The 13,594-nt window shown below is 40.3% G+C and overlaps 1 protein-coding gene across 1 annotated transcript; it reads right to left on the bottom strand.

The window, feature by feature from the left end:
- Positions 1 to 1,366: 1,366 nt before the first annotated feature.
- agpat5 (1-acylglycerol-3-phosphate O-acyltransferase 5 (lysophosphatidic acid acyltransferase, epsilon)) lies at positions 1,367 to 13,025 on the bottom strand. Its single transcript, XM_004555929.3, has 8 exons — positions 12,171 to 13,025; positions 11,501 to 11,570; positions 11,301 to 11,416; positions 9,936 to 10,025; positions 8,886 to 8,976; positions 7,847 to 8,008; positions 4,683 to 4,806; positions 1,367 to 3,317 (listed from the first exon to the last, which is right to left on the bottom strand). Exons 1-8 carry the CDS (start codon positions 12,387 to 12,389, stop codon positions 3,092 to 3,094), a joined length of 1,098 nt encoding a protein of 365 aa, XP_004555986.1. The 5' UTR covers positions 12,390 to 13,025; the 3' UTR covers positions 1,367 to 3,091.
- Positions 13,026 to 13,594: the final 569 nt, after the last annotated feature.

The following is a 13,594-nucleotide window of genomic DNA, read 5'->3' as shown; positions in this document are numbered from 1 at the left end:
CTTTGTCATGAAGAAGAACTAGAGGACTGGTGGAAAGAAACTTGGGGTGAAGCTAGACAAGAACAAAGAAATGAAAAAGGAGGACGAGAAGACAAAACTGAAGGGTGAGAAGAAATTGGAAAAGTTACTGGGGATTAAAGAAATGCAGGAGATGAAGTAAGAAATTTAACAAAAACTTGATGAAAGGATGAGAAAAGGTTGGATGATAAGAAGAATTAGCAGTATAAAAGTAAAATTAAAAGAAAAAGGAATGACTTGTGTTTTTTCAAGCACAGCAGGCAGAGCTGCAGAACAAAGAAAACAAAGTGCAAAGAAAGGGGGAAAAGGAAAGTCAAAGGGAGGGAACAGGCTGAGCAGACAGGAAAAAAGTAAGAGAGTAAAAAAACAAAAAAGAAAGAGTTAGAATAAGAAAAGGTGACAAAAGAGAAAATAAGGACCAACACGAACAGAGAGAAAAGGAGGAGAAAAGAGTTCAGAAGCCAGAGAAGAGGAGAAGGAGCTCGGCTTCAGGAACTGGATCTGAAGCGTGACTGTGCCAAGTGATGGGGAAGGTAAAGACTTGCCTTTCTGCCTCCCCCCTCTATAGGGGTGTTTGCAGGATTTAAATGGGGGAACAGAGGAGAGCCAATAACAAGGCTGAAGGGATCATGGGAAATCAGAATATTTCATGAGAAATTAAAAAACAGAATTTAGAAAAAACTGGTGCAGAAAACTTAGGACATGTTTTAAAAGACACTGTAAAACCAGGCATTGCCTTAGTTCATGTTGACCAACTGATTTGCGAAAAAAAAATTAGAGCCAGGGCCCCCTCCCCTCCCCGCCTCACTCATCATCGTCTCCATTGTTCCCTTTCTCTGCCCACCTCCTCCTTTATCTCAGCCCTCTGTTGACCATCCATCACCAATCATTAAAAACTAAACATCATCAGGTTTGTTTCTGCATGATGTCGTTACTCTGAATAAACACAACAGGTTAAACCCCACAGCAGACCGACTGCATCTCATTGTTGAGCTGGTGCTTATCTCACTAATTTCAGAAATGCCTGCCGTTTGTGTTATTGATATTAATGCATTCCCAGGCTTTTAATCTCCAAGCTAAGTGCCAAACTTAACTTCAGTCACTCGTGCAGGTGGGAAGAATCATTTGTATGGAGGGCCGTGAAAGGTCCTAAGACTGAAGAGGCTGTCTACAAAACTTTGAAAGGCAGTTTAAACACCACAGCCCACCCGAGTATTGTTCCTGACCATGAGAAGTAATAAAGCATAATGTATATACATAATACAGAGGCAGAACAGTATGCATCTTCTACATATATGTGATATCAAACTTATAATCAAAGCAGTAAGAGCAACAGAGAAGAGACAACTTGCCCAGGAAAACCACTTTATTTCATTCTCACCCCCAACTTCCATAACTTACACGCATTAAAGGTTTCACCATTTAATAATAGTCCTCAAGTGTAAATCAATGCATTCTTAGAGGAAAATAAGCCACTATGAACTGTAGACAGTGTTGCCGCATGCTGCAGTGAGCAGCAGCTCCAGCAGAGAGCGTCTGTGCAGTCACCTGGCGGAAAGAAAATAGAGCCACCGTGGCGCTCTGTGAGACGGCCGAGGACCGACTCCTCCAAAGAGAAGGCACGCATTTCCAAAAACAGTTGGCATTTAATACACTGTCTACACAGAGTTTCCTGATGAGTTACAGTCAGAGCTCGTCTGGATAAAAATGACTAGAAAATGGCTGACAAAGGTCATTTAAAAACAAGGAAGGATTATTCAAGTGAGGTATTAGAGCAAGATGTAAATTACTATACCATCCACACAAGGAAATAAAACACATCAGGCTACAGGAGGTCGTAAATACGTAAAGTGACGTGTGGAAAATGCAACGCTTTCATGGTAAACAACGACAACAGACATACAGTGCATTTCACGATACAATGATGTTTAAAATACAAATGGCTTTGAGTGCACAGGAAACCTGCGATATACTGTTAACATGGCTTTGTCAGCTTTTTGTTAGGTAGACAGACGTGAACCTTAACACGGTCGTAACAAATGCATATAGAAAAGTTATGAATAATTATGAAAAAATCAGATTTTTTTATTAACTCAGAGGAACAAACACGTAAAGTCTCTTTGCCGTCGTCGACAACGTATTGCTCAACTTAAAACACGCAGAGACGCTCTCAGTGGGACGATGTGGAAAAACAAAACGCAACAGGTTTTGGCAATGACTGACGATTTTAAAGGTGGAAGTAATGATTTACATTAGTGGAACAAGTTCACTGACAGTCCTCCACTGCGAGCTCCAACAGTGTTTCTTGACAAAAAAGGCTGAGCTGAAAAGAGAAAAGGGGGAGGGGCTAGTCTTTCACAGATCCACAAATATACTTGTTCTTACGGCTACATTCACAGTGAGGAAACAAAAGATGAATATTTAAAATAAAACAATGTAGCTGGTGTCACCCGTATGGGCCCGTGTAGAGGACTGCATGTTGTTCGACCAATGTAAAAAACAAAAACAAACATCACCTTACACGAGGGGGGAAAGTGCATTTCTTCCTGATATGAGACTTGGCATGAAACAAGACAAACATTACAACCAATACCAATAAATCAGTGCACTTAAATGATCAATCAGCAGCAGGCTGTGCTCTTTAGTACAGCAGCCGACCGTGATCGTTGCATGTGTTTTTAGAGTGCTTGGCACACTTTGCTCTCAGAAATAATTAGAACTAAACTGGCCAAAGACCAAAGAAGAAGAAAACAGCATGCAAGGATACTAATTTGGCTAAATCCGATGAAAGGAAGGAGGGGTTATTTTAATAGAGGTATGAAGCTATTTCAATAACTTTTGGGGAATATAATACTTTAACAAAGGTTTTGTCATTTCAGGTTGAGGAGGGAGCAAGTAGCACAAAAGGCTAACATTTCTCAGTGTCTCCGGTCAAACAGTCAAACAAAAATATCTCTGAGCCTTTTATCACATACTGCTCTGCATCTGGAGCATACATTGTGTCGCGATACAGGAAAATGGCACCGTCTCGAGTCTTTTGTGCGTCTCATCGTGGCAGACTGGCCTCGATTTGTTAGGGAAAAATGTTTACCCACAGCCAGCCCAGAAGCGTCCCACACACCCAGGTTCTCACGTACAGCTTCCTGCCCTTTTCTGTCAGCAGCATTGGCAGTGTCAGTCCCCCAAGGATGACCAAGGAGGGCAGGGTTTTCGAGAGATTCAGCGGAGAAGGTTTGCCCTCACCGGGGAACTTGCATAATTTGTCGGAATCCTGCGACTCGTAGAAATTGGTCAGCAGCCTTTGAAAAGAAAGAAAAAAAAAGTCTCATGAAATCAGGATGAGGAGAGAAAAACATTTGAGACTATTTTTGTCACTTTCACATCTTTCTTACAGACTAAGAAATCACACATGGTCTGTTATACTACAACAAAGGAATACCAAAACAAATGTTTTCTTGTCATTAGTATAACAGTAAATAAAATTAAAGTTTATTACAGTGGAATTTACAATACAGGTAGTGAGCTACCAGTACTTTTATATGCAGTTTTACACCTTTGACCTTGATTTCTTCATCACGTAGAGAGAGAGAAAAAAAAAAAAAAAGACTTTCTTAAAACACCTCATGGATTAAAATGTGCAGGTCAACTTTTTTTTTGAAGCAGAGAAAAAGGGGACATTTATTTCTTTTTACAGGTTATGAAGCCGAAATGAGCTGATCTGGACCACTTAAACTTAAGTGTACTTAGACCATGACGTAAATTGAATTTGACACCACTGATCTAGACCCTTCTCTGTCTGTGCCCACATGGAAATGTCACAAAACCATTATTCAAATGGTTTCTTCAGAGGTAATGTCACATAATCACACCAGAGAAGCCACAAAAGAAAACCTTACTTTTCTGTGTTTCTCACAAAAAACGAATAAGCTATCCGCGACGAGCTGTCAGTGTAAAGACAATTTAATTAACGAGCAAATCGGCGACCACATTTGACCCAATTGTACACGTGTGCCTGAAGCAGCCTTTTTTTCTTTTTTTTTTTTACTTACTAAACTGTGTGCCAAGAAGCAATTCTTATATACAGTTTGTTGTCCACAACTACATAAAGTCAAAACCACATTGTGTTCTTTCACCGTCACAACAACCCTTAGACACGCTTTTCTCAGTTTGCCAACATGTGTAACTGTTTTTGTTACGGGTCAATTTGTCGTTTATGTATTTTGTTCACAGGTCTTGATTAACAAACGATCTTTATCTAAATGAGAAAGCTTATTAAAATAAATGATTTATTAATTATTAACTTCATAATGACTACCTGGTATTGTTTTATTAGTAATTAATTAGTTAGCATCGTATACAAAAAAAGAAGAGATATGTAGAGTAAATAATTATGTTTTCCAGCTGGAAACCTGTGAAACAAAACCCTTTGTTATATTTTACTGGTTGAATATTAAGTTGGTACTGTGTTAATTTATTCTAACTACAGAAACACAAAGTTAAGGTTTATCTCTCTGTAACAGAGCGGTGGCACACAAAAGAAGTCGTTTTGCAAAAACACCTCGCAGCTCACATATTGACTAGATGACATGCAATTTCAACATGATTAATTACTCCACACACAAGTGCGTGTACATGCTCTCACACACAGGTACGCACACACTCACCGGTCCTTGATTTCGAAGCGATCGTGCAGCCATCTGCGGAAAAACGCCGGCTCCGAGGGAATTTCTTTTATGTCCACACGGTCGAAGTGTATGTGGATGCGGCGGCATTCTTTGCAGAGGAATTCTGTCAAAGAGAAAAATAAATCCATAAAAAGACCAATCAAAAACAGGAAAAGCCTGTCAGTGCAACGACACGTACAGTAAGCACTTAAAAACCAACACGAGGTGACAGTGATGGACTGGAGCTGCTGTGATGCAATTGCCCAGTAAAGACCAGTAAAGGAAGGAAATCACTTAAAGGCAATTCCAAAACAGTCACTGGTGTTACATCATATGACACAAAAGACAAAACATCTTTCCAAATATTATAGATTTAATGTTTCAGTTTCAACTTTTCTTCATACAATATGTTAAAATCCAACTGTCAGTCTGCACTTAAGCAAAGAAACAGAAAGTCACACGTCTGAGGAGGTCATATATAAAAGCGTAACCAAGTGTGAACGCTCAAGGCTGCTCGTCTATCCCCAGAGACCTTCAAGTTCCTGTTTCCACAACATGCAATATCATCAGGAAATGTGGCACTGAGGCCAAAAGAGGAAACTTGATCGAAGTCGGCAGCGAAAGACTGCTGGAGAGAGCACCTCCATCAGCGGCTACCCGGATTTAAATTGACCTTCGCACACAATGTGTGCCAGTTTAACGAGCGTCGACAACTCGTTGACGGCTGAAGGCACGAAAATATTTTTACTGTAACGCACAATAAAAACGCCGGAGTCATTCTTAAGGTGCAAAGCAGTGTTGGTGCATTTCCTCCTCGTGCTTGCGGGGGGTTAAATCCTGTTTTTGGGTTTCTTGGCTGCAGACACTCGTGTTTGGCACCGAGAGGCTAAAAGACTCTTAAAGCGTTTCATAAATCAAAGCTCAGTCTCAATGACTGCATGTCATGTGTGTTTGAGCAGAACAATGCTGCAAAACAACCTTTAAAAAACAACCACCTGGAAGGGAAAACAACTCTGCTGTGAAGTGACAAACAACTCGCTGTGATCCAAATATCTTTATTAAAAACAGAGAGGGAATCTTTGATCTCGCGAGTTGAAAGAAACCGATTGCTACCATGAGCGGTGCAGTTACAAGTTGGACCATAATATTTTAAACAAGGATAGTCTTTACAATTTTACCTTCTTAACATGCACCTTTCAGCATGAGCCGACTGCACCACAGATTCCCATGTCACAACACTGCTGCCACCATGTTTGACAGGTGGTCTGGGCTGTACCTTTCCCTCTCCATACTTTTCTCATTGATACAAGTTCATGTTTATTTCTTTGGTCCAATATGATCGCAGAACAGTGCAGATGCTTTTAGAGGCTTTCTGGCAAAGTGTAATCTGTCCTTCTCATTCCTGAGTTCGCTCCCCTCTGCACGTGCATTCAAGGTGTTTGACAATCACACTCCTGCCTCCTTGAGAGAGTATACTTTGTGTGTGGTTAGATGTTGTGAAGTTGTCTTTCTCAACATCACTGTGCACTTTAGCTGTCTTCTGTGGTCTTTTAGGCCTTTTGATGTTGCTGAAATGGCCAGTCTTCTTTTTAGCAAAGGCAGCAGGCGGATTGTTGATTTGGACACTTAAAACTTCTCTCTGATAACCTGACAGCTTAACAACAGCCTCCCTCACATGCACCAATACATCTTTGGTCCCTTATTTACAATCACAGTGAGAAGCTGTAAAATACTAAGTCAACATACCAACTGACCTTCAGATGTCACGTCTCCTTCATTTATCATAAAAAAGGGACGGGTCTTCATCTGGCCATGAAACTGCTTGTCAGTCTATTGTCAAACTAATTTTGACAATGAAAAATTGGGAACTTCGTATAAAAATTGCTACAATTCAGAAACACTTCATGGATTTTATTATTTTTCTCTCTTATTCTCTTTCATTTAAAGCTGAACATGTGCACTTCAATCACATCAACTGATTTAAAAGCTGCGGTGAAGTACAAAAGAAAAATTGCAAATATGTGTAATCGTATACAAGTAGTACTCCAGAAGATAAGAACGTAATTTGTAATCACCGGTAACAATCAAGCATTTGTTCTTAAGTTATAATTTAATCAGTTTAAAGATTTGTGTTGTTGTTTTTAATACACTCAATAAAAAAGGGATATAAAACTTTATTTGCAATAGCATTATCCCCCCTCCTTCACAGTCAATGAACAAATCCAAGTAACCAATAAGTTAATAAAGTTATTTTTAAGTCTCCACATTTTGGCTGCTACCATTTTTTAAACCATGTTTTTGTGACTACGAAGGAAAAGTCCTGGACCACATGCTAATGTTGTTGTAGCGATGCAAAAACCACCCCTTATTTACAGCTATCAAAACAAAAGGCCTCCCACAGAGGCACTGAAATGACTGCAATCAAATCAACAAGCCATTCTGATTTGAAATGCATTACATTTAATATTAAGAATGTGTTTTTTGTTGTTTTTGTTAAGTAAAGCAGGAATTGGAGCAGCAAATATTATAATTTCTATTGTGCAGTAAATCACTAATTTGTCTTCTCTCAATTTGCAGCTATTAAAGGACTACAGAAATATGCTGAATGCTAATTTAGTCACCCCGATAAGAAACATTTGCTTTGGCAGCCTTGAGTCCCTTCCAGTTCCTTGTGAAATCACCAGCGTCACCTTCGCCACATGAGGCCAGGAAGTGCGTGAGGACAGGAATGCTTTTCTATTCTCTGTTCTGTTTTCTAGAAACACACAGATGTTTATTCCTGAAACGGGATGTTTTTTTGTTTTTTTAATTCATTCAAAGAGCGCTTGTTGAACAACTGGGAACACGGAATAATCAAAGGCTCCAAAACACCGAGTCATGTTGTTTACAGGAAGGTGTGACTGTTAATAGGTGATGTTTGCTGTGTGATTAATTACCGGTGGCGTCGTTTACAATGTTGAAGGACTAATAATACTCCGTGTGTGTGTGTTTAAGGATGCACTGATTAAGAAGAAAGCAAACTGAGGTCGCTGTTACGGGCAAACCAAAGCATATCTCGTGCAACAACAGCTGCCGTCTACAGAAAAATAAAGGTGCACGTAATCAGCTGTAACACCAACAACAGAACCCCCACGACTCGTGTCTAAAACAACATGCCTGCATACCTGGCATCGCTGGTGCAGATCTCCTCTGCCCGGAGCTGTCCAGCGTTCCCTCGTAGGCCACAGTGACGTCATACACAGCATCCAGGTGGCCCTTCATAGTATCGATGGCTACGTGAGCTGCTTTCATTCTGGGTGTTAGAGTGTGCTTCAGGACAGTGAGCCCTGTGAAAAATATGTAAAAACCGTCATAAATTTGTTTCTTATCAGCACATGCAACCAGTGTTTTACATATTACAGTCCCGGTGTCTTAGTGATTTATGAGCCACGCAGACGGCTCCTCATACACGAGTGTGCATGGGAACCTTTGTTGTGCGCCATCTCCCCATCTCTTCTCATTTCCTGCCAGCTCCACTGCTCTACTGTAAAACAGGTGACGGCTAGAATCCCCCGCAAAATGAAGAAAAACAAATGTGAATGTGGCTGTTTGAGATATTCACAGCAAAGCTTGGTGGATCCTAGGTTGGTGTGCCACCGTCCTCTGCTCACTAATGCCACACTAATAACAGATAATGTCATGCGCACATGTCAGCGCTCCAGAGCGATTTATTTGGATTAATGGGGGAAGGTGATATTCAGTGCCGAGGCCGAGATAGTCCTAATCTCTGCAGAATCGAGGCTGTTTGTGAGCAGAAAGCAGCACAAGCCCCTGAACTGTTTCAGTTCATTGCACTTCATGGTGGTGCCAAAATAACAAAGCTGGTGGAACGTGGCTACTTCTCAGCGCAGCACCAGTATTACAATATTTTTTATTTAGTGAGGTTTTTACCTGATATGTTTACTGTTCCATATAATCTTTTATATTCATGAGCATTTATATGGCTTTCTGAGTCCTTAATCCTACTGAATCCAGGTCTGCTTATAGTTTTATACAGTTTTTCTCATTTGTTAACGCTCAAGAAAGTTTTATTTGCAGGTTATGTTTTAGTGGTCAAAGAAGGTCTCAGAACTAAATTTAAGTCAGCTGTTTTACTGACTGAGTGGGCTGAACTGAATCAGTATGCACAAGTACAGCAGTGAGTGGCTGCTGTTATGACTCTACCTTCTTTCGCAGCAAAAGCCTGACTGTCAGCGATAACATTCTTGAGGTCTGGATTATACCGAGTTCCTTCAGGGAAGATGACGAGGTACATCTATGAGGAGAAAAAGCACATGAAATCAAAGACAGTTTTCTAACAAATGTACTATTTGTTGAGAAGGAATCTGTAAACCCAACATTGTTTAGGCTTAAAAGAAAATGAAAACATTTTATCGGGTTATCTTGATTCATACCAGTTTAGATTCCAGCTAACCTGAAAACAAACCCTGCTTCCCAGGCCCCGGCTGTATCGGATTCATCTACTGTTGCCCAACCTGTGCAGATGCCTTTATGACAACATTTGCACCAAATGAAACTATGCAGCAGTTTGAACCAATGTGAATTACTGGCATCCGCAGCCAAGTGGGATTTACCGATTCCAGCCAAACTGAACCATTTGTGAAAATCTGTGTCTTTATTAATATGATCGTACGTTTCTTGTCTCAGTTTCCAAATTTTTGTTCCATTAACAATTGATTACATGAACAGGAACTATCAGCAGTGAACTGTGTTACACAGTTTTCACAGTGAGCCTTTTGGAAACCATGACGGCTTGTGCTACAACACACACATACGCACAGGCAACACTAATCCCCCACAGTCAAATCCAAAAAAGCGATTAAAAGCAAGTCCTTGCACCGCAGCAAACACACAAAACAAATGAATCTCAACACATAAAAACATCCAGTTATCCATTTAGATGGAGTAAAAACTGCTGCCTGTTTCCCACGGCAGAAAATAAAACATTTTACTGATACAGAACAAAACAAATCCTGAAATATTTATAACTTTAATTTCAATTACCATCTTGTTTTCATAAATATTCCAGGAGGTAAAAAAAAAATTAATGTGTTGAAATGGTAATGGCTTCAAATGACCTTTGAACAAAACATTTTGGATTTTCCGTTTTAAGAATATAATTACGTGCAATTTAAATCTTGAAGCCTCTTTTGTTTCAACTTAAGAGACAAAAAAAGATTTACATTCAGGAAATACTTGAAGATGTGTAGTTACCGGTGCTCCACGCTGAGTCTGAGCAAGGAGCTTCTTCCTCATCGCCTTTTCATTGAACTTTGAGCTTCGTTTCACATAGATTCCCCCGTGCTAGGTAGAAGAGAAAAAAAAAAATCCAAATGAGATTAATAGAGTAGTTAATTAATAGAGAAGCTGTGGTTCAGGTCTACTAATCAGAAGGTTGGTGGATCGTTTCTCGGCTCTACTCCGTGTCAGAGTATCCTTGGGCAAGATGTTAACCCTGAGTTGTCCCTGATGCATACATCACAGTGTTGATGTATTACAAAACAAACAAACAAAAAACATTTGGTAAAAAGTGCGTGTATGAATAGAAGTGATTGGGTGAGTGAGACTTAAAGTGCTCTACTGAGTAGAAAAGCACTACATATGTTTATAGCAGAGATTTTTTTTAATGCTATGGAACACAATTGTGCAAAATGAAGGCTGCGTTTAGAGATGGGTTTGGTTTATTATGTTTATTACAGATGGTGTGACCCCAATGCTAAGTGTGGTCTCTTGGCTTAGGTGTGCTTTCATCAACAACAAATTGAGACTTTAGAGATGAGACGAAAGCTTTGCTACAAACCAGTCACCACACACAAACAAAAACAAAAAATTCTTGTGTCAAAGACTCTTCCTGTTTTAGACAGCGTTCTCACATGTTAGAAGAGTGTTTGTGGTAATCACCCGGCCACACTGGGGTTAGCCTTTTTTATTCTGAGATCTGTAAATTCCAAGCTGAGGCTGCAAACAATGCAGCGCATTCAGAGACAACTCCCTTCCACTCTTACAGAGAAGAAATGCAACTTAAACATGTTGATGCATACATACATACACCTGGCGAGCATGGTAGAATCATTTTGTTTTTTTCCCTTGCCCCAAACCAGCCCTTATATCCATCTGTGTATGTGTTACTGTGGCAAAATATGTCAGGTTAACTACCATGATGTCTTAATGATCCAAGATGAAGTGACGAAACTTTACAGGTTAAGTTCAAATGGAATGCCAACGTTGCAGCACTGGTGTAACCCATGAGCACTCATGTTGTATAATAATGCAGTAAATATCAGTCACAGTGCCAAGCTGGTAAATGCTTTTATACTCTGAGCTCTCAAAACGCAGTACACACCTTGCCCCATTAATACAAGCACTTTTTTTCTACTCAAGTGCTTTTTATATAACATTCACACACATTCATACTCCAATGGATGCATCAGAGAGCAACTTGGGGTTAGCAGTATCTTGCCAGCGACTGGAACCACCAACCTTCCTGTCTACTTCCTGAACTACAGCCACCCCAGATTAAGCAGCTGGTCTCTTCTTAATCTTAAAAATGACCTCCTCATACTCACACAGATACATTACCTCAGAGAAATACCATCCATATAGCGGCAGCCACTTGAGTCCATCTTTAAGGACATATCTGACATGACCCAGAGCGCTCTGCCTGATGGCAAGCATGTCAGCAATGATCCAGTCAGCTACAACAAAAGAAAAGGTTAGATATTTGAATAGTGCTTTACATTGGACTACATTTTATAAAGCTTGATATTCAAATTAAGTACCTGTGCATTGATGATTTGACAGGTAAACCACATTCTCCTTGTTCTTTGGTATATCTCCATAAATAACAATCTACAGAAAAAGAAAAGAAAGCAGGTTGAAGGCAGTATACGTGTCAGCAAAAAGGTAATTTTACATCACTGTAAAATTAACATTTATATTGTTTCATTAAATGTTAAAACTTGAGTCTTTGCAATTAATCCTAAAGAATTTACTCAAACACTACAGCACATTTAAGAAGCCTTCATTTGAGGATACTGCAATGAATTTATGAGATTAATCATTTTCAAAGGCAAAGGTCAGCCAGCTACACCACTGTACGTGCCTTCAGTAAACACACCTTAACGTACGAAAACCGCCTATTGTTCTAGGTGTGGCAACAGCAGTGCCAAAGAATGCAGACTTTCTTGCAATGTGTCTGGTCCATCTGGTTAACTGGGCTGAATGTGTACACACACTCTTACAATGTTATATATTTACCCCAACAGTTCTAACAGATACAGAGACCTGAAAAAGTGCAACATTCTCCACAGACTTTAATCCGCTGTAAGTTGAAAACCTGCAGACATATGCACCCAGAGGCAGCTGTATCTTAAGACAGTCTGTTTTTCTATTCGTAGACTAGATATTAGTAGGTAAAATAACCCACACACAAAGTGGAGGATCACCCACCTCAACTCCTGTGTAGTTTTCAAAGAAGAATAGGACCATACTCTGGTAGACGCAGTACAACCGGTCGTCTATTTTGTGGTACAAACTCGATGGTAAGATAGTTGACAGCAAGCGCCAAGCCCCCCATGACAGCAGATAAGCCGGGGCTGTCCCCAGCATAATCGTAGCAGGAAACCAGTACCGCAGCGAGTATGTGTGCACAACCAAAGAGAGCAGCATGATTGCACCTCTGGCTCCACTGAAGTGACAGAAAATCCCTGAAGTGGACTGTCAGCGCACGCCGTGATTAAGTAGCAGTGCACCCTGGGTATCCCACAACACACCTGTCCCAATTTCAGCACACCTGTCCCGACTAGTCAGCGGAGGAAAAGTGAGAAAGCTGCAGCAAGAAGGGAATGAGGAGCTAGTTGGCTAAAGCTAATTTTAACCTTGTGTGCAAAAAAAAAAAACGCAGTTTGTCAAGTCGGCTCAAGCGCTTAAAGCCATACAGCAATGCATAAACTTAAGCTGCAGTTATCAAATATTAGTACGGACATCTCAGGACAGCAAACCGGAACACGTCCTCAGCCTGAACTCTGCACGTTTACTACAAGTTCAGAAAAAAAGGCATTAGCTTAACTACTCAACGTGCTCGCCAACACAGGAAGTTTTACCAAACGCTACATTTGACATAAATATCTTCTCTAATCGGGGAACCATGACCAAGTCAAAGCCAAAACTCGACCCTGGTGCTAAACGGAAAAAATATTTCCTACTTTCTTCTCTAGGTCCTCATCTTTACCCGGTTAGCTGTTCTCAAACTAGCTTCTTGCACCGCAAATGTCACACACGCCTCCCTACGCAATGACGCCGGGTAAAACCGACTGGCCACGTGACGTAATAGGGGCCAGCCAATCAGCGACAGTGCACCACGAGAACCATATGCTGTAACATTAAAGGCGTATGCCGCGTTTTTTGGTTTTCTTTCCAGCAAAACCCCTCATTTTCGTTTTCTTGTTTGAGAACATGTGGCGTCAAAAGTTGTCTCAGGACACACGTGGAGATTGCTTAATATGATATGTGAATATATTAACGCCATTAGTACTTATTTTTTTAAAGTAAAGATAGTAATAGTAATATTTATAGTTGGAAATATAACAGAGCTTTCTGTTTATTTTATTTTAAAGGGAAGATGCACATTCATTAATAGGAACACTGAGGCGGATGATGTAAATATTGGCAGATTTATGCAGGTGATATCTCCAGTGCCTGGCATAGTGGGTTTCTCTTTCTATCTATACACCAAAAATGCAAAAGCACTACACATTATTCTGCTGGAAGGAGCCATCAGAAGATGGGAACACTGTGGTCATAAAGAGACGGATTTAAATAATGCTCAATTGGTACCAAGGGCCAAAAGTTTTCCAAAAACATATCACTCACAC

Source organism: Maylandia zebra, linkage group LG13 (genome assembly GCF_041146795.1).
Source record: "Maylandia zebra isolate NMK-2024a linkage group LG13, Mzebra_GT3a, whole genome shotgun sequence".
Classification (NCBI taxonomy): domain Eukaryota; kingdom Metazoa; phylum Chordata; class Actinopteri; order Cichliformes; family Cichlidae; genus Maylandia; species Maylandia zebra.
The sequence above is the reverse complement of the archived record's forward strand: the minus strand, read 5'-3'. Positions and strand labels throughout refer to the sequence as shown.